At 43.8% G+C, this 21,125-nt stretch overlaps 1 protein-coding gene across 1 annotated transcript in view; it reads right to left on the minus strand.

Moving 5' to 3' along the window:
• The window catches only part of cdh7a (cadherin 7a), a gene marked incomplete at its 5' end in the record, with an annotated part of 212,969 nt that extends 192,046 nt beyond the window's left edge, over positions 1 to 20,923 (minus strand). The window contains one exon of the mRNA XM_079489842.1: positions 20,603 to 20,923. Within this exon, the coding sequence (XP_079345968.1) occupies positions 20,603 to 20,923 (321 nt within the window). The remainder of the gene's footprint in view (positions 1 to 20,602) is intronic.
• Positions 20,924 to 21,125: the final 202 nt, after the last annotated feature.

The raw sequence follows: 21,125 nt of genomic DNA on the forward strand, positions 1-21,125 counted from the left end.
TTTACTTCTATTCCACTACATCTCAGAGGCAAATATCGTATGTTTTACTCCATTACAGTTATTTGGCACTTTTAGTTACCACCGGTATTTAGTTTGTGGATTTAGATTACTGTTACAAAATATGCATTAAACAGTGTGTGTGTGCGTGTGCGTGTGCGTGTGCGTGTGTGTGTGTGTGTGTGTGTGTGTGTGTGTGTGTGTGTGTGTGTGTGCGTGCGTGCGTGCGTGAAGACATGAGAGGGGGGTCCCTTGAGCATACACTACCTACAGTTCAAACAGCTGCCGGTGTCAATAACAGTGTTTGTTGGAGACAGATTTGATGGTAGTTTTGCTGGATTTTTCAGGGTCCAAAACGAGCGGTGGAGGTAATGCATTATGAATTATGCATTTCACAACCCACTGTATGCATTCAACACACCGATTGATTCTGAGGCAGAGGTGGAAAAAACAGGGAAGAAGAAGCTTGACTTTGCATTTGTAATATATTCCTCTAAAGGAAGCATTTCCGATGCTCAGCCACATGAGTCCCTATAGTCCGGTGCACATCATAACCGACGGACATTCTGTGAACATATAATATCTGTGGGGAATAAGTGGAGAAAATAGGCAAACAGCCTGCGGAAATTGCAGCTACATAATACAAGCTAGAGCATTATTGGAAAAAGGTGCCGATATACTGCCTAAAATGTTGGCATTGTATGGCGGTCTGATACCATGTCATTTTACTAATTCATCAGATAGATAGATGACCAGACAGATAGATAGACGGACGGACGGACGGACGGACGGACGGACGGACGGACGGACGGACGGACGGACGGACGGACGGACGGACGGACAGACAGACAGACAGACAGACAGACAGACAGACAGACAGAGTATCGGCACTCGGCATCGACCAATTATCGGAATTGGGAAGAAAAAACGTTGTCAGTACATTTTTAATTCAAGATCGTAAAGCAACGTGCTGTGAGGTTTTAGAGCAGCTATTTTTTGCACAATTTAACGTACACCAAAGTATATACTTAAGAGTTACAGTGGTCAAAGTCTTCCAGACACTAGCAGACTACCAATCCAACGGATGGATGCATCAGGGGCAATATGAAAACCAATATCTGTTTCGTGGAGAGACGAGGCTGCTTTCATTAGTGACAGCTGATTCTTGTGGAATCTAATTAGTCATCCCATGAAAAATGACCGCCGTTCTATAATGCCTCATTACGTCTTGAGCAGAACAACTGGCGGGAATAAAGAATCCAATTCTTCTAATCTGAATGCGTGTGCTCCGCTCTGCAAAAGCCTGCACCCAATTGGAATAGAATACTTGATAAGGTATAGTTTCACCCAGCCAACAAGTACAATAGTCTCCAGGAGAACTCTTTTGTGATGAGGAACATTTACGACATCTAATCGTGTGTCTGTCTGTCTGTCTGTCTGTCTGTCTGTCTGTCTGTCTGTCTGTCTGTCTGTCTGTCTGTCTGTCTGTCTAGTCATCTATCTATCTGATGAATTAGTAAAATTACATGGTATCAGACCGCCATACAATGCCAACATTGTAGGCAGTATACACCTTTTTCCAATAATGCTCTAGTCTAGCTTGTATTATGTAGCTGCAATTTCCGCAGGCTGTTTGCCTATTTTCTCCACTTATTCTCCACAGATATTACATGTTCACAGAATGTCCGTCGGTTATGATGTGCACCGGACTATAGGGACTCATGTGGCTGAGCATCGGAAATGCTTCCTTTAGAGGAATATATTACAAATGCAAAGTCAAGCTTCTTCTTCCCTGTCTGTCTGTCTGTCTGTCTGTATGTCTGTCTGTCTGTCTGTACGGCTGTAATCCACGTAACTCGAGAAACATTTGCACCACGCGTCACAAATATGTTCTGACATCTGCATAGACTCCATATTTGGGCATGCCTGACAAATAACTCCATATATGGGCATAAAAAGGACACATTCATAATAACTGGGTGGGGCATGCATTTCCAACTTGCATCGTTCCAAGTAGGCCAGTGCCCAACGGGCACCGCTCTAGTTTAAGATAATTATGACCTGTTGGGGATGCCCCCCTCCAAGTACAGTTTTAGACCGCGATGGAGAGGCGCCGTCCCAAGCGAACTTGAGCCAGGAGAGACACCGCGAGTTGCCGTGTCAAGCGTTGTGAAGTTTGCTTAGCCGACTCCGCCCCGTTGGAGTTGCGACCCGATATGGACAGAATAGTAAATCATGTTCTGGCGAGTTTGTTTGTTTTGTTCACCCGTTTCGACTGTTATCAAGACCGCAGTGATCACTTAGGGCCGATTCATACTCCTATTTTAGAGCCGAATAAAAGTCGGTTCGGCTCTCTAGAGCCTACAATGTGACGTCATTTGAGGTTCGGGGGGCGGGTACCGTCCTAAAGTCGGCTCTTCGGTGCTACTGAAAATTTCTGACGAGCCGAAATCATTTCGGCACTACAGCGCCGAAACAGCGGTAAAATAGGAGTATGAATCGGCCCTTAGGATCAGTACGATTGTTTTCGACGAGTATGGGCATTCTCTGCCGATTGATAAAACGAAAACCCGGAAAACGACAGGATTAAGGTTGGCGAACATGCGTTAATATTAGGACCGCGCTGCGACATGCTTGCGGTTATGTTTAGGGGAGGGTATGAGGAGGCGTGTCGTTTTTAGTAGGCAGTAGACCAAAACGACAAGGATTAAGGTTGGCGAACATGCGTTAATATTAGGACCACGCTGCGACATGCTTGCGGTTATGTTTAGGGGAGGGTATGAGGAGGCTTGTCATTTTCAGTTGGCTCCCAGCATGTCCAATAGACCCGAGTAGACCGATAAGATCGGTTAACGTGTCATCGACGCAAATCGCAGCCAGTAGGCTCCAGACTACATGCAGTAGGTTTGATCGGCTAGATAAGATCAGCTTAATAAGTAACCTACTGGGAATTATCGGTTGATTTTCGGTCGACGGCTCTAGAGTTAGGTTTCCCCCGACTGCCACTCAAAGTGGCTATACTGGCCAATCACAGCACGTCCTTGCACAAGTGCACTGGCCAATGACTGCGCATCCTTACTCAAACATGAAGGCGATTCAGCACTCGCGGATGGGAGCTTTTTCTTTGCGATCACGTGATTTCCTGGTCCCTGGTTTCAATGACAATGACACAGAAAAAGCACTCCTGCATATCCGAAAAACCTCATGGGAGGTGCAAGGTTATTAAGCTTTTTACTCTGCATCCTATAATAAATAATCGGCTCTTTGGCTATCAGTGTGTGCAGCCACTTTTTTGTCTTTTTAAGACTTAAACTCTTTAGATGTTTCTGCCGTGAGCTGGCACCACTACTAAGACTGGTGTGCGTTTAGCATCCTCATGCACAGGTGCAAGGTTAGAGGCATAGACTTCAGAAAAGGGGAATAGACCTTCCAAGGAAGGGACTGCACACTCCATTAGAACACAAATTCAAGGCTTCATGGGGTGTTTAATTTATAGAATATAAGCAATTATTTGGGGGTGAGAGAACCGGATAATGTTAAGGTGGGTTATCAACAGAAACTTAGCCTAACAAAAGGGAAATCGGGCAATTATTCAAAGCAAGATTATGTATCTATTTTGTACCGAAAATGAAATAAGTCTTATAAATTGTTAAGCAAGCCCTGTAAAAAAGAAAAGAAAAAGCTTGCGTGGACGCGTATTCGCTGCATATGCAGGCTGCATTTCTCCTCTTTGATTCCCTGCATCATCATCAGATGAAGGCTTTCCTAGTGGCCCCCAGAGGGGTCTCCGGGATGCCCACCCCCATCCTCCTAACACACCGCACACGCACGCACACACACACACACGCGCACGCACGCAGCTCCCTGGGCATACTGAGATTATGATGTCCTCCCTGTCAGCTTGCATCACCCTCCTCTCCAGCTTACACATGCTCTCAAGCACTCCCCAGCTGCGTCGGTTCTTGTCCGCGACACCAGGGGAGCAGTGCGAGGAGGAGGACTGACCTTTGTGGTGGTTTTTCATCGTGCTAGCGCTCCGAGACGCTAACCCGCTACGAAAAGGGAAAGATCTGATGGAATACTAATGAGGCGTCTTGCATGGCAACATGCTCCGTTAACCCCAGTGTAATCATCTGTGGGACTGTTGCCCGCACGATGCCCACAATATACAGTACGTACACGCTTTTACTCAAGCGCTCAAGTAGCCAGACTTTTAACAGATTATTTCTACATTGCAGCTATAGTATTGCTACTTTTACAAGTACAAATATTCCACCACTGGAATCGTGGCCATGGCTTGCTAGAGTTCTATGCCACTGATTTGTATCCGAGGGGGAAACATGAAGTACAATTGCAATTTGATTGCAGTTACTGTACGTCGTACAGTATATTGCCTCGTTGACACGACACTGAACTGACGGCAACACTTGACATCAGTTTTAATGGACCATACCGCTGGTCTGTACAGTATGTGGCACTTGTGTTATTCTTCACATTACTGCATAGCCATGTGCCAATTAAAGCACACTCCTGTGACTGAACAAACAACTCTGTTTGCAACGATCACTATCGCAATATAATGCTTTAACCTTAAACTAACAAAAAATAGTTTTCGGTTTTAACCCAAACAATATATCACTCACCCTAAAGGTACTGTATTCAAGTGATGGACCTATAATGAAACATCGGACAGCAACCTAAACGGGCATTTATTTCGTTCACCTATAGCTCTCTCTCTCTCTCTCTCTCTCTCTCTCCTTTCTCTCTCTCCTTCCTCTCTCTCCTCTCTCTCTCTCCTCTCTCTCTCTCTATATTGGAAGAACCCCCCCCACCCCTCCCCCCTTGTGAGTTTAAGCGAGGGGGGAGTGCTCGGGCTAATGCTGCCTGAATGCTGACTCAATTATAAGCAGAATAAGTCCAGCCCATTAATTGGATGGTTAGTCAGGCTGCCAATTTCGGAGACGTCTCTATAAATAAAGTGCGCTCGCTGCTGCTGCGGCACAAGGGTATTGTCTGTTGTGTATACGCCTCGGTCTTTACATCAGGTCTTCTCAAAGTGGGTGCCTTGACGCAAGTCCACGGGTGCCTCAGAAACCTTTGATAGTACAGAGGGTATCACTCTGTGAAAAGAGGAGTTTAACGGGCAATTATGGGCACTGTATTTTGCCAGTAAACCTCAAGTTTAGCGGACATATACAGTTAAGTTACGGTAATATACAGGTGTGATGGTACAATTCGGGAGTTTACCGGAGTTTGTTGGGAAATTTAACGGGAGTTATCTGTAATATACACATCCGTATTCCATGCTTTTTGCGCAGTGTATGCGCATGCATAAAGTGAGTGGCAAATCAAGTGGCAAAGTGAGTGGCAAAGTGAGTTTAAAGGGCCACTTCACCCCTTTTGCAACAAGAGCTTTTTGGTTTAATGTTTTTTTTAATGCTGTTTAGGACACAACAAACTCTTTCCTGGGGGTTCAGATATTTTAGTCATGATGCCATGTTCCTGACCAAAAACCTGAAAATGTGGTTTCACTTCTTTCCTGAACTACAAAGTCACACCTCCATGCAGCCTCCCCCCTCTACACAAGGCGGGGATGTGCACTAAAGCATTATGGGCATTGTAGGAATTCAGAAATCCAGTCAAACCCTAGTCAACTCAAACACATACTTCATAATTGTTCTGGCCATAGGGTGCAAATTTCTAATTGCGCTACTGTTATCTACTACAAACACTATTAACATCGAGTGACTGCAGTTTCTTCCAGCGGTGATATGTCCCTTTTTCCCTTTCAGTAGGCCGACAGGAAAATGGGGAGAGAGATGGCAGTAAAGGCCGTCAGGATCGGGAATCGAGCCCGCGGCACACTGCCAGACTGGATTACCAGCCAAGGTGCCTGGACCGCTGAGCCACGGCCCAGGCCATGAAATGTCCCTTTAATGTCGTTTAAGGTTGTTTAATGCATGTCAGATAGGACTTTTCTCTTTGGATGCTGTCAAGGCTAGAAAGTTGTTGTTTTTTTGTTTTTCTTGCCACTCAGTGTTCCCTTTTTCAGCCTACAGTACACCAAGTTTATTCAGCAAAATAATAACCAAAAGTAAACCAATATATAAATTAACAGTTTGACTGCGTAATTAATTAATTGCAATGCCCCGCTAACCCTAACTGCCTAGATTTCACTAACCTTTGAAGAACCACCACGTCGACATCATCGTTCCTTTTCATGAAAATCCACTTTAAAATGGTGTAATCGCTTGTCGTGTTGAAAAATTATCCAAAGGGGCGATCAACAACACAGACTTCAAACGTATTAAAAACGCGAATTAAACAATGAAAACGTAACTCGTGTAACTCGTTATTGTTCTACAATCAATTCACTCGTGTAACTCGTGAATTTACCATTTATTTACCAAGCCAAAACGCCTGCAACCCACAACTACCAATACATGTAAGCGACTTTACAGAAAAAAACAAGCCCAAAGTTGCTCATAATTTAATAAACAGACACTGACTGTGACATGTGGCTCTTAGGCCCTCTCCCGTGGCTCCCAGTTGCTACGGCAAAGAAGTATGAAAAGGAATAAGAGGTTTTCTTTTTCTTTTCCTTCACATTTTAATCATAATTTAATATTGTAGTAGGCATAAAGCTATTCTTTCACTTTGATATTGCACAAAGAAAAATAAGAATGTAATGAAGGAAAATGAAGAATGGATTAATGCTAAGACATCTTTGTTTGTTTTCACCACCAATGCTGCTGGCTTACTGGTATATTTGATTTGCTTTTGAGAAATTAGCAAACAATACGACGTAATATTGAAAGACCATAAAAATCACAAAAAAGGCAAGGTTTTCTTTATTAAAGCAAACATATTTTGTGGCTCCAAATGGAATTGTAATCATTTTTTGGTCCAAAAGTGGCTCTTTTGATAATAAAGGTTGCCTACCCCTGGCCCAGACAGTAGCAGCGGCTCTACAGTAGTTGGATATAGTTACTTGCCCCAGCCTCGACCTCCTACAGGCGTATTACTTATGCCTGACACCCTTTCCAGGGTATAGGCCGTCGACAAGGGACCTCCAGAGTTCTCGGTCACTGGCATTCTTTTCTATCTGCGACCAGGTGCATCCCAGCCTCTTGGTGTCTGCCTGGAGATCCCTCCGCCAGGTGTTTTTGGGCCTGCCTCTGTTGCAAAGGCTCAACTTATGTATCTTAGATAGACTTTATGTAAACTTAGATAGCAGTTTATGTAGACTTATAGCATTTTATGTAAACATAGCACTATATAGTATATAGTATATAGATATTCCACTGTTACGTTCTTAGCTTACGTATGATTCATGTGATAACTACTTTGTATGTATATGATGTATTGCCATGCTTTTTTGTTCTTGCTTAATGTAAGTCTGCTAAATGCATCAGCAGTCGCTGGCAAAAAGGCTTTTGGGAAAAGAGATATATCAACATCCAAAATATAAAGTGAACAAAACCACATTTGTACAATGACAGCTAAATTATCTTTGAAAGAACCACACATTGCTCCGACGTGCCTGCTTTGCTTATACAAATTAAAAATTGCACATTTCAACGCTCGTTGCTCGCAAATATTTAGTCACATAGCCGGCTATAGAGAATGTTAATCACATCATGTTTACCAGCAAGTGTTTGTTAAGTGGATGAGCCGTGCCGCAGCGTCGCTGCTTGTTTAAATATGCACGTCACCAATTTGAGCGTGGAAGCTTTGTGTGCAGTCTGAGTAGTAGGCTCTTTAAGCCATTAAGACCGGGACAGCATCCGTGTCACTTTAGATGATTTTAACCACTTTAACCGCTATTTTACACTTTGTAAGATCAGACAGATCATAGCGTGGCACTGAGTGCAGCGCTATGAGCTTGTAGATCTGCAATTTTTGAAAAATCTGGGGAAAACGGCGTGCAAATCTTTGAAAATACGGTTTTAAAGTGAACATTCTTAACTCAAATTTCTTGCTTCTGGGGGTCCCTGGAACAAAACATTTTAAGATGGGGGGCCCGCGACCAAATACATATAGTTTTGGGGGTTCTTTGACACAAAGGAGTTAGAGCACGGATTGGAAACATTAGTTGGAAAAATTTAAAAGTTATTCAGAAAACCGGTAGGATTTAGTAGACATTTTTTGTAGAATCGGCCTCAAGTCTCAATGGGTTAAATATAGGCTTCTCCGGCTGGCTTGATGTGAGCTGCGGCTGATTCCAGGCCAGCACACTTACCCGAGGCATAGAGCCAAGGCATAATGAGACATGTGGTTGTGAAATCCACAATCTGACAGAATGCATTAAAGGGAAGCAGAATGCCGAAAGTGCACCCGGGCCAAAGTCATGATTTCTGTATTCTTATACAAACTATATCACATTTCTGTCAATCTAGCAACACATTTATGCAGTTATGGTTGCATTATTCACTCACATATTCCTACAGTTTGTATGTAATTTACAATGTAGGCATTTAGCAGATGCTCTCAAATCCAGGTAAATATGAGGTATACATCAAACGCATAGAAATAGTAATCTAGGATCATAGGTAGACCAATGTCTAAGTATAATATCAAAAAATAATCTGTACATTGAAACTGTACACTATAGGATGCCAGGTCTACAAATGAACCTGGCTAGTCTGCATATAACGTGCTAATCTAAATTACATATTTAGCCTTTACAGAAGCCTGAAAGGTCGTCAAGGCTAAGTGCTACGGGCTGTATGCCTACTGTATGTTAATTGGCCTGTAGCTTTATCAGTGTGTGTGTGTGTGTGTGTGTGTGCTCGCGTGCGTGCGTGCGTGCGTGCGTGCGTGCATGCGTGCGTGCGTGCGCGTGCGTGCGTGCGTGCGTGCGTGCGTGCGTTTTAGGTTGCGCAACAGTGACACTTGGTGATAAAAAAAACTGTATTTCCGTGCTCAGACATACAGACACAGAGACAGACATACATACATACATTGCTGCGTATAGGAGTGGCTAGCACCACTCAAAAACTGTACAATATATAGAGATAAGAGGTCTCTCTGCCCAACAGCGACAATATGGTTGCCACATGCAGAGTTGACTTCTAGAAAGGTCGGGTGAATGGCATAATATGGAAAGGTTGAGTGTTAATAGTCTGGAGTTTGTCCTCTGCATTGAACCCATCCCAACTATTCGGAGCAGTTGGCAGCTATTGAACAGCGCCCATGGGGAGCATAGTTAAGTGTCTTACTCAAGGACACCGGTATAGGAGCTGGGATCGACCCATCGAGCGATCTCAATGTCACTCAAAACTAAGCTTCAGACATCCCAAAACAAACTGACGCGACTACTTATTCTCAGCCTTACTTCCACCTAATTTCAACACATTTTGCTAGTTTGGGATGGCTCAGGGTAGAAGACATGTCTCCCTTGTACATACTGCATAGTGTTTTGTATTTGTTGATGACATGTATTATTGTGATAATTAGTGTGGCTACAGTAGGCAACCAGACTATGGTTATTAAAGATGGAGTCAGTGATGCAAATGGCCTGCATCCTGCATCCTTAGACTCACTAAATTGAGAAAGGATGCAATCCTTTTAAAATGTCGTTTTTATGTGGACACACCGACCAGTTCATTAAGTATGCCTGGTTTGCCTGGTGGGTGGTGATGGGCGGTGATCCACCTGAACTGAAGTCGCACCCACAGCTGTTGTTGTATGACAAAGGGGGAGGGGTTAGGGGAGGGGATGATATTGTGATGTCACTATATCACCGTTTTTCTTTTCATTGGGACATTTGACTGTCAAGGTTTCAGCCTCCAGGAAGAAACCCTAAATACAAAGGGAAGACATCATTGCACATAACAACCACACCATGGGGTCTAATGGCGTACTGTCACCTCATAAACACATGGAAAACTGGGGGAAAAAATTCTTCAAGTAAGCCTTGACAAACCATGAAGCCCCCGACTTTATTTATTCCGTATACACTTTATCTGGTTATGCGCGTGACATCATCATCAAACCCGGAAGTTATGCGGGAACGTCTACTGAGTGGCAAAAAAAATGACTTTCTGGCCTTGACAGCCCATGCATCCAAATTGTATTTTTTTGCATTACATCCAAGTTGTATTTGATTGCATTAAACAACGTTAAACGACATTAAACTGACTTTGTCACTCACTTTGCCACTCGATTTGCCACTCGATTTGCCATTCACTTGCATGTGCATACCCTCTATTGACAGAACGTGATAGAAGCTAGCGCGTCGCTCACACTAAGGAGCCGTGACGCGGTCAGGGTGACCTACCGCAACGTCACAGCACCGTGCCCTTGTGAGGAGGCCACACACACACACACACACACACACACACACACACATGCTTGCACACACACACACGCACAAGCACTCAGACGTGTGACAGCTAGGATCTGAGAGAACAAACAAGGTGACAACTCCTCAAGCACCGAGACCACACACACACGCGCACATGCACACGCACCCACACACACAGACACAGACACAGAGACACACACACTCATCTATACCTCTGAGAATTAGCGGATACGATTTCTTTGCCAGATTTCTGAAAGGGCCAGGCTGAGTATAGACATTCAGTTCACATGTAAAGATGTGTCACAAAAGACCCTTTGTAGAATATTCGTCGTATAAAAGGGCCACCGCTGTTAAAAGGAACCCTGGGTGATAAGACTAGAGTCTCTAGGTGATAAGACGACGTCGTGCATATGAAGAGACGAGTTGAATTCATAACGTTTCCATCTACATTTTACCCCGTTCATGGGGGACATTTTATAGTGGGGGACATTTTATAGTGCCTTATTTGCCTTTTTAGATTAGGGTTTGAGTCGTTTGGCCGAGCGCAGCGCAGACAGAGACATTGCTGCTATACATGGTGGTAAAACGACCTAAAAAGAGGAAGGACAGAGAGTGAGAACCGCAAGCACTACAGACGAAAGATGTGCTCCTCAGGCTCCTGGCTGGTAGCCTACTACTGGTCAACCCTCAGGCTCCTGGCTGGTAGCCTACTACTGGTCAACCTGCAGGCAGCCTCAGGCTCCTGGCTGGTAGCCTACTACTGGTCAACCCGCAGGCAGCCTCAGGCTCCTGGCTGGTAGCCTACTACTGGTCAACCCGCAGGCAGCCTCAGGCTCCTGGCTGGTAGCCTATACTACTGGTCAACCCGCAGGCAGCCTCAGGCTCCTGGCTGGTAGCCTACTACTGGTCAACCTGCAGGCAGCCTCAGGCTCCTGGCTGGTAGCCTACTACTGGTCAACCCGCAGGCAGCCTCAGGCTCCTGGCTGGTAGCCTACTACTGGTCAACCTGCAGGCAGCCTCAGGCTCCTGGCTGGTAGCCTACTACTGGTCAACCCGCAGGCAGCCTCAGGCTCCTGGCTGGTAGCCTACTACTGGTCAACCCGCAGGCAGCCTCAGGCTCCTGGCTGGTAGCCTACTACTGGTCAACCCGCAGGCAGCCTCAGGCTCCTGGCTGGTAGCCTACTACTGGTCAACCCGCAGGCAGCCGGTACATGTCTTCCTGGTTCTCACTCGCTGTCCAGTGTCCACCACCCACCAGCAGCACCAAGCTCAGCCTGGTCCTAGTCCACCACCATCCATGCAGCAGCAATTAACCCATTTTGACCTGAGATCAGATTCTAAAAATGTCTTCTACATCCTGACAGTTTTCTGAAAAAGCTATGTTTCTATGTCAGTCGTTCTTTGATTTTTCAAAAATAGCAGACCTACAAGCTCGTAGCGCGCCACTCGGTGGCGCGCTATGAGCTTGTAGATCTGCTATTTTTCAATAGCTAAAGCATAACATAATGCTTACACCAAAAGGGGTTCCCGCTCAAAATGGGTTAAACTCTGTCTGCGCTCGGCCCAAACCACTCAAACGCTAATCTAAAGGCTGAACAGACAGACACGCTATCGCTGTGCTATTTGTTGACGACAAGTCAACGAGACGGGTGACGTCATACATGCGCCAGACACTGTAAAATGGCGCCCCCCTTAGGATAAAAATATTAGCTATTTTAAAAAGCGTAGAAGACGTTGCATGTGTTTTAGATTTAAAATTGTAGTTATAGGAGGGCAAGTATAAGGTTTAAAGCCATATAAGTCTTATCACCCAGGGTTCCTTCAAGGGTTTTTTCAGGTCTATTAGGACCCCCTTAGCTGAGAAAGAGATGAAGCAGGGAGGGACTGTGTTGCAGATTAAACGTTACATATTCTACAAATGTCTTCTAAATCGGTAGTTCTCACACTTCTCAAGATTTAAGATAAAATGTTCAAAAATAGATGTGTACAAGCTCTGACGAGCGTAAAGTGCCTCACAAAGTGAGGCACTTTGCGCTCGTCTCTCTATAATCTCGCGTGGCCAGACAGTTGCCTCCCACAATGTATCATACAGTCTGGAGCACAGAAGCTCTTTTGATGATTAAGCAATAAAGTGGATGTGAATAAGCCTCCTCACTTCCGTTTCGTCAGTCTCGCAAATGTATTGGCAGAAATGGAAATATGGAGATATTTTAAAATAGGATATTTTCGTAAACAAAAATGACAAACAGATGACTCGGATTTCAGGAGGTGTAGTTCCAGACTCTACGGCATTCAGAGATTGTGGAATAGTTGTCTTGCTATGCGATAGGCCTATTATACTCTTCAACACACAACAGCTCCGACGAAAATAGCCGATCTACAGTATATATCTCCTTTTTCTTTAAGGGATGCTAGAGTTCAAGTGGTTAACGTGAAGAAAAGAGAGAGAAAAAGATGCAGCCCCCTTCCCCCCCCCCCCCCCCCCCCCCCTCCCACACACACACTATATTAAGGCTGAGGACCCACTAAGGCTCCGCCTCTTGAAGATCGATGGTCTATTTATAAAAACAATCAAAGTGAAACAACTATGTGAAACTAATTGCCTATGGCATATTGCATATCTGTTAGCAAGGTTGCAGATTCTCTCAATCTCTCGTGTATGGGTGCTTATACTGTATGGCTCAATGTATTATAAATAAGCAGTCTATCTCAATCCTTTAAATTGAAATCAATTAGAAAGAGGTGTTTGCCAGAGGAAATCAAACATCTCAACTCAAACAGTACTCAAACATCCTGATTTTCGGTGTCGGAACTAAGGTGTTGACTAAAGGGATATTACAGTACATCCCATAGCTGCTGGTTAAACACTATGGAAGGATAAAACATGGCAGGGTGAGGGTGCATAACACCGAACGTACTGTATTCACAAGTAGGTTCCCAAACCTTTCAGTTTAATCGGTAGCATAATCGGAATCGGCCATATAAATGCCATAATGGTGTCGGATCGGTCTCAAAATAATCCCGATTATTTAATCGGTTTTCACCAGCAAAAAAAAAATGTAATAAAAAATGCATGAATGAGTTCAGTATAAATCAAAAGTTTCTAGTGCTAGTGCAGGAACCAAAATCTCAAAATATGTTGACTATATACCCCTAGAACAAAACGGGCCATTTTTTTTTCATATATTTAGGATGATCCCTTCATGAAATGGATTGTCCCAAGTTTTACTTCTACTGCAAAAGTCATGAAATTGATCCATGAAGTGACTCACCACTATCATTCGGCAATAAATAAAAAATTCTCTACCTGCTGTTTGTTTTTACGTCATACTTTTTACATCATACTTCTCTTGTGAATCAGCAGCCTTTTATTTAAGGCCTTAAATAGGCGGAAATAGCTAAAAGTTTACTTTTCTGAGCAATATCTGTCCGTCCGTCCCTCCGTCCGTATGTGTGTAATCCACGCAGCTCGAGAACCGTTGACCCCACCGACTTCAAATTCGACACACACGTTCTGGTGGACGGTGTCGAGTCAGTCGGACCCACGGTTGTCCAGAACCGCCCCAAAAGGGCCTCTGCCTGGCTCTGGACAGGGCCCCTGCCCAGGGTCCATATATGGAGCTGGCCTGTTCTGACATCATGCTGACGTCTGCATAGACTCCATATTTGGGCATGCCTGACAAATAACTCCATATATGGGCATAAAAGGGACAAAGGGTAATATCTGGGTGGGGCATGCATTTCCATCTTGCATCGTTCCAAATAGGCCAGGCTGACGAGGTGAAGTTTTTGCATGTTTGTATGAATGAAAGGTTTTTTGAGCACCCATCCATTAGCTCTTTTTGAAATGGATGAAGATAGAGAAGAAAAAACGAAAACATATGAGCTAATGTATGCATTGAGCTTTTTCTTTGGTGTGAATGGACAACATCCACTCAAGACCCACAAATAATACAAGTTATTTTGCTAAAAATGGATGGTTTGTGATAGTGGAACTGACACAGAACTTTATGTTGATGTGCCACTGACGCAAGTGGCATCAACTATCCCTAAACGTAGTCCTAACATATAACCTCAGTAAAACCGAGAACACAGCTAGAAGAATTGAAAAATGCAGGCCAGACGTTTTTCCTTTGCCTGTAGGGAGTGTGCATACAACGTTTTACGCAGATTGGTGGGTTTGGAAGCCAATGAAAATCTATTATGTCTAGTCTAGGCTAGTATGAAAAATCTGAAAGACCAGTTTTGTTTAATGGCTATAAAGAGACTGTGCACCTGTTCGCGTGAATGTTTGGACCACATCTGTAAGAGTACTGTCAAAAAAGTTATTGTGCAAGAAGCGTCCTCCCGGTGGCGCTATAACAGGCCCATGTGAAAGATTTGGGAGAGAGGTTCAGCTCTGGCATCCAGGGAGTGTGTGAGCAGAGTTTGGCTGGAGATTAGTTGTTCACAGACGGACACACGGACGGACGGACGGAAGAACGGAGTGCAAAAAATACTCTCCCCCAAAGTCCCCATGCCTTCGGCTGGTGGAGACAATTACCAGTGGGGGCGAGCGATCTGCGGAAGAAATGGGGATTTGTTTTGGGCGGAGCATTCCGGTTACCAATGCATCCCCCTGAATCTGGGCCAATTCTCTGACAGACAGGGAACTGCATGACCACTTACAGCACAATAGAAAGCAATAGAAATCCTAGAATGTGTGCTGTGTTTACACTTGTGTTCCCAGTCCCACTGCGAGAGGAAGGGATGCAGCAGGAAGTGGAGCTGATTCTAAGCTTCAATTTATTTTGAACTATATCTGCAAAAACTTGGCTTTGAAAAGTTCCCTTGAGAAGTTTCAAAAGGATCATCTTTGATGTACAGTCAAACACCTGCGCATGTTTGGATATGTACTAGCCTATGTTCATGTCCTAGATATTTATTATATCGGTTCAGATCGTGTAGATTGTGTATATGGTGTATTTTGCCCTGCTACTAAAATAAAAATCACACCCGTGTGAACTGAGTGGTGTAAGGTCTTATATAGACTGATCAGCTGTGGTCTGACGTAATGTCTGACGTAATGAAATCACACCCGTGTGAACTGGGTGACCATAGCAACCATGCTAATTTTTTGGTACGAACAGACAGACAGACACGTAAACTAACAAAGCCAGTTGTAGGAGTGGTTTACACCACTCAAAAATAGGACTGAGGATTTTTTGTATTTATTCATAGGTACTTTAAGGTGTATTATGGATGTTGTATTTGCTGGTCCAAAATGTAACATTGACGATGTGGTATTGAAGTGTAATTTTATTTCTGCCTCTTGGCCAGTTCCCACTTGTAAAAGAGACGCAGTCTCAATGTGTTTTTACTGGTTAAATAAAGGTTAAAAAAAACATTCTGCAGATGAAAAACAGATCAGATCCGTGCAGGGATCATTTCAAAACGGAGCCAAGTTTCAGGATAAAGTCGACTTTGATGCCAACAGCTAAAACCTCCAACTTGGCACCATGAAAGGTATTGGGTGAAAAGTTGTAATCGACCGATATCTGTCTATTGAGAATGAGCTATTGCAACATATATGATATGATAAAAAGAAATGTGAAGATACTGTAATATAATCAATGCAGCCTTGTGATTTATAATCCCAAAGAAGCACAGTAGCAGCATTAGGTAGAGGTAGATTAAGGTGAACCTGACACAAGTTATTGAGTTCAAAATGTCAAAATTGTAGTCTCGTTACTCTCGTAGCGAGTGTGTTTTGGGGCGAGCTTTCTGGCTGCCCTCTACAGTGGCTATACTATACGCAGTGGTGGAAAAAGTAGTACTCAAATGTTTTACTTAAGTAAAAGTAGCAACACTGTAATGTAGAAATACACTGTTAGGCCTGACTCACACGGTCGCAACAGATTGATGTATGCTTGTTGTATACAAAGGGTGTGACACATCTTGCCCCAATGCATTTCCAATGGGAGTCACATGGTTTGACACAACATTTGTGTTGTATGAGGGGGAGGGGGGCAGTCGAAACACAGCCGAAAGCCATACTACAGCTTGTAGTCTACAAACCATGTGCCTTCCATTGGAAATGCATTGGGGTGGCCATGACACTCACAACATTCATACAACAAGCATGCATCAATGTTGTATGCTAGATCGAAAGGTGTGAGTGAGGCCTTACAAGTAAAATTACGGAATTCAAAATGTAGCCTATAGTACTTGAGTAAAAGTACAAAAGTGTAGGCATCAAAATGTACTTAAAGTGCCAACAGTAGAAAGAACTCACTACGCGGAGTGCCCCATTTAAAAAAAATCAAATGTACACAAATATGTTGATCTACAAGCTCACAATGCGTCGCATTGCGACGCGGTGTGAGCTTGTAGATCGGCTATTTTCACATGGCCAAAATGTATAGGACTGAAGGTGTGTGATTTGTAATAATAACAAAAACTAAAGTAACTAAAGTTTTCAAATAAATGTAGTGGAGTAAAAGTAAAATGTCTTACTCTGAAAAGTATAGTGGAGTAGAAGTCAAAGTATTGGAAATTGGAAATACTCAAGTAAAGTACAAATACCTCATAAGTGTACTTAAGTACTAGCCTCGGCAGCATTCCTTTTCGGGTGTATGATCCGTCGGGAGCGGATGACATCGTTGCGTCATGTTGTAGTCATTGTTTTGTAGTCATCAGGCAGGAAGAATCATCCGTAACTTCCTTTCCCTCAAACCGGAAGAATAACAATAAAAGCTCTTGTAGCCTGCAGCTTTTATTGAGAAAAATCGGTTTGAGGGAAAAGGAAGTTCCAGATAGCGATATCATCCGCTCCAGACCGGCTCACACGGCAATTTTGTAACACAGACCAGGCTTTCCTCCGAGGTGGAAAGCCTGGTGACGCAAGGTTACTTAAGTACAGTACTTAAATACTGTAAATGTGCTTAGTTACTTTCCATCACTACCCATTATTTTATTCAGCGTTTGGATATGATTTTGTCCACAATTCCATGCTGTATGATGTTGGTATACCATAGGAGAGATAACACTTATTCTACATGCTCTAGTTGTGTAGACTTCTTGTAAATTAATTAATGCAGATGTTTGACAATAATTTAACTCTTGAGAGCATAAAATGAAACCAAATGGATCCGTATGGGTCCATTTTACGCTAGTGGAGAAGAGATCCAGTTAAACTAAAACACAAGTTATTTCATGTTTGGTTGTGCTTGGGTGTGGCACTCTGAAAATAGCAGATCTGCAAGCTCACAACATGTCGCAGCGTGACGCTTTGTGAGCTTGTAGATCATCTATTTTCAGCATGCAACCAAGTGTAAAATCAGCCATTATGATACCATCAAGGCCAACCAAAATGCATTTTTGTCAACAAAATCAACTGCGGATTTAGCAGACTAAAATCTTGTGATGTTTAGTCGAATAAAACGAGACTGAAACTAAAACTTTTGAGATAAAAAGTGACTAAAACTAAATGACTAAAAATAAATCAACATGTGCTTGTCAAAAGTCTGCAAGTCTCCAATACCAAGTTCATCTGGGAAAGGCCTTTTCTGTCCCTAACACCACAAATAAACGTGTGGCAGCGGCACTCCAAAATAGAAGATGCAAGACGTCTGGCTCAGATGCAATTCATCATGTTTATTTGAGAACGCTGACACGTTTCGGCAGGAGCCTTCTTCAGAGCAGACTGCCGAAACGCGTCAGAGTTCTCAAATAAACATGAGAAATTGCATCTGAGCCAGTCTTGCATGTTTTATTTTGAAATACCGCTTTTTCCATTTAGTTTGTTTCATGAGTAAAGTTATTGTCAAAGCTGAGCACCCACTGCCTCAACCAAGGGCAGTTTCCACAAGAGGAGGCGTACCTGTTTTTCTTTCTTTAAACCTGTGGCAGCGATTTGTTTTCATGCATCACATAATTATCTGGAACAAACTCCAAACAAACAACTACTTTTCTGCCACTCTTATTTCCTTTAAAACACAACAAAAGATCTTTCCGCTTGCCGCTGCCTTTATTGAGTAAATGTTTTCCCTCTTCTGCACTGTATCTGTTATTTCATTTTATTGTATAATTGTGTTTCCCTTGGTTGATGTTCTGTGTAAAGCAAATTGAATTTCCTTGTTGTTGAAATGTGCTCTACAAATAAAACTGCCTTGCCTTATGTTTTATTACTATGAAGATAGTGTGATGACAAAGTAGATACACTTCTATTTCAGATACTGTTTCATGATGAACAGTTTTATTGCTATTTTGTTTTGTCACACCTAAAGATGCAAAAGTATTTGCTGTCTCTAAACCATGGTTTCTCAAAGTGGGTGCCGTGGAGGGTTGATTTCGTCAACTAATACTATGACAAAAAATGTTCGTCTACTACACTACCTTTTTCACTGACGAAAACTAAATGGAAACTAAATGAAAACTAAGCTATGATGACTAAAACTAAGACTAAATATATTGACAATTTCATCAACAAATAAAAACTAAAATGGACTAGGAATGGACTAGTGGACAAGATATCTAGTATAAGTAATTTTACACTTGGTTCCATGCTGAAAATAGCCGATCTACAAGCTCACAATGTGTCACGCAGCGACGCGTTGTGAGCTTGCAGATCGGCTATTTTCAGCAACTGTAAAATCAGTCATTACGACGGTATCAAGGCCTGCCAAAATACATTTGAGTCGACTAAAATCTTATGATATTTAGAACACTAAAACATTCCAGGTGACTAAAATGTGACTAAAACTAAATAAACTATTCAAGAGACTATGACTAAAACTAAAATCAAAATTTGCTGTCAAAATCAACACTGGTGCCGTGGGTGGCATGGCATCCTAGGGTGCCGTGTGATGTTACTCCAGGGGTAGCCTCGGAAACCCAGACATTTTTATTTCCAGTGTAGCGAAAACATCACTCACTCTCTGCTGATTTCTGATCGTCTGCACCTTTGTGCACCTTGTGTATATGTGTGACACACACGCACACATATACACACACACACTCCTCTCTCTCTCTGTCGCTCTAATCAATTAGTCTCATGTCTAGCAGCTGCGCATAGTTTCTCCCGGCGGATCCTGCCGAGGGCTGCCTATGCCATAAGAATCACACCCGTGTGAACTGAGTGGTGCAACTTCCAGGCTACTCCAGGGGTGCCTCAGAATACTTCATATCATGTAACTTGGGATTAACCACTTGTCTTAGATCCTCTAGACTTAGCAAAACAGACCCGAGTTAATATGTTCTTGGTGGTTTTTTTGTGGTGCTACACTCGTACTGTACTGTACTGTACTGTACTGTACTGTACTGTACTGTACTGTACTGTACTGTACTGTACTGTACTGTACTGTACTGTACTGTAACACTTGGTGGTCAACAAACGCTATTTCCGTACTCAGACATACAGACGGTACTCGGACATAATACCGACACACATTGCTGTCTATAGGCGTGGCTAGCACCACTCAAAAAACATATAACCATTGCCTCCATGGTGTTTCCAGAAGCAAGAGGAGAAGATTGTATCACTCTGTGTGATTAATAATAATAATTATTAATAATTAATACATTATTTGATTCATTCAGTCTACACATGATATCTAAACATCATGAAATCCTCAGTGCAGAAATAGTATAACATAGTATAAAAGTTATTTTCAGTCTGTCCTATTGGACACACTTTTTTCTCGTGACGTACTCCATCTTTGGGGGAAAGATTTGCACAAATAGGCCTACCTATACCACATAATATGACAAAAGGTGCTGTAAATGGTAAATGGTGCATTTATATAGCGCCTTGGAAGGCGCTTTACATAGATTGTGCATCACATTCACCCATTCACGCACACATTCATACACTGATGGCGGCGGAAACCAGCACATCAGGAGCAATTAGGGGTTCAGAGTCTTGCTCAAGGACACTTCGACACTAACTCTGGGGGAGCCCAGGTTCGAACTGGCAACTTTGCGGTTACCATCCAGCCACTCTAGCCCTGAGCCACCGCCGTCCATGCTGTAAAGTAGCAATGTAATTCAGGCGTGTGCAGTGGATTAAAAAGTTGATCAACAGGGGTGCCCTCGGCCAAAATAATGAAGAAGTAAACAGCGGAGAGCCATGTGCAATCGTGCATCACGGTACAATGAATAGATTTGCACGCACGCACACATGCGCGTGCGCGCGCACACACACACACACACACACACACACACACACACACACACACACACACACACACACATACATACACACACGCGCGCACACACACGCGCGTGCGCGCGCGGGGGGGCCACATGTGTCCTTACCTTGCCGACGTAGAGCGGTTCATTGCCCGTGTACTCCTCCAGCACGAAGAACTGGTTCCACACCCAGCTGCGCTTCTGCCTGAGCAGCACCTCCGCCGCCGCCTCCTCCTCCTCCCCCCAGGGGCCCCTCGTCGGATCAGAGCGGGGGGAGGAGGAGGAGGAGGAGGAGGACCCACGGGACCCCCCCTGATGATCCCCCCCGCCGCCGGGGCTCTGCTGCAGCCCACGGCAGCTTACCCCTACCCCTCCTCTCTCCCGCAGGGCACACAGCAGCGCCAAGAGAGCCAGCGCTCTGTGCGCGGCTGAACAAAAGCGCATCATCGTCGTCGTCGTCTTCTGTCTGTCTGTTCTGTCTGTTGCCGGCTGCGGCCTCCTCCCCCCTCCCCCCCACCCCCCCGAACCACGTGCACTCCCCACACGCACGTACGACGTCCCACAAACGAGGAGGAAAAACAGAGGAGCTCTGAGTCCAGGAGACGAGACGAGGTGGAAAAAAAACGGATGGAGAATAAAATAGTCCTTA

This window comes from Electrona antarctica (assembly GCF_951216825.1).
Source record: "Electrona antarctica genome assembly, chromosome: 20".
NCBI classification, from domain to species: domain Eukaryota; kingdom Metazoa; phylum Chordata; class Actinopteri; order Myctophiformes; family Myctophidae; genus Electrona; species Electrona antarctica.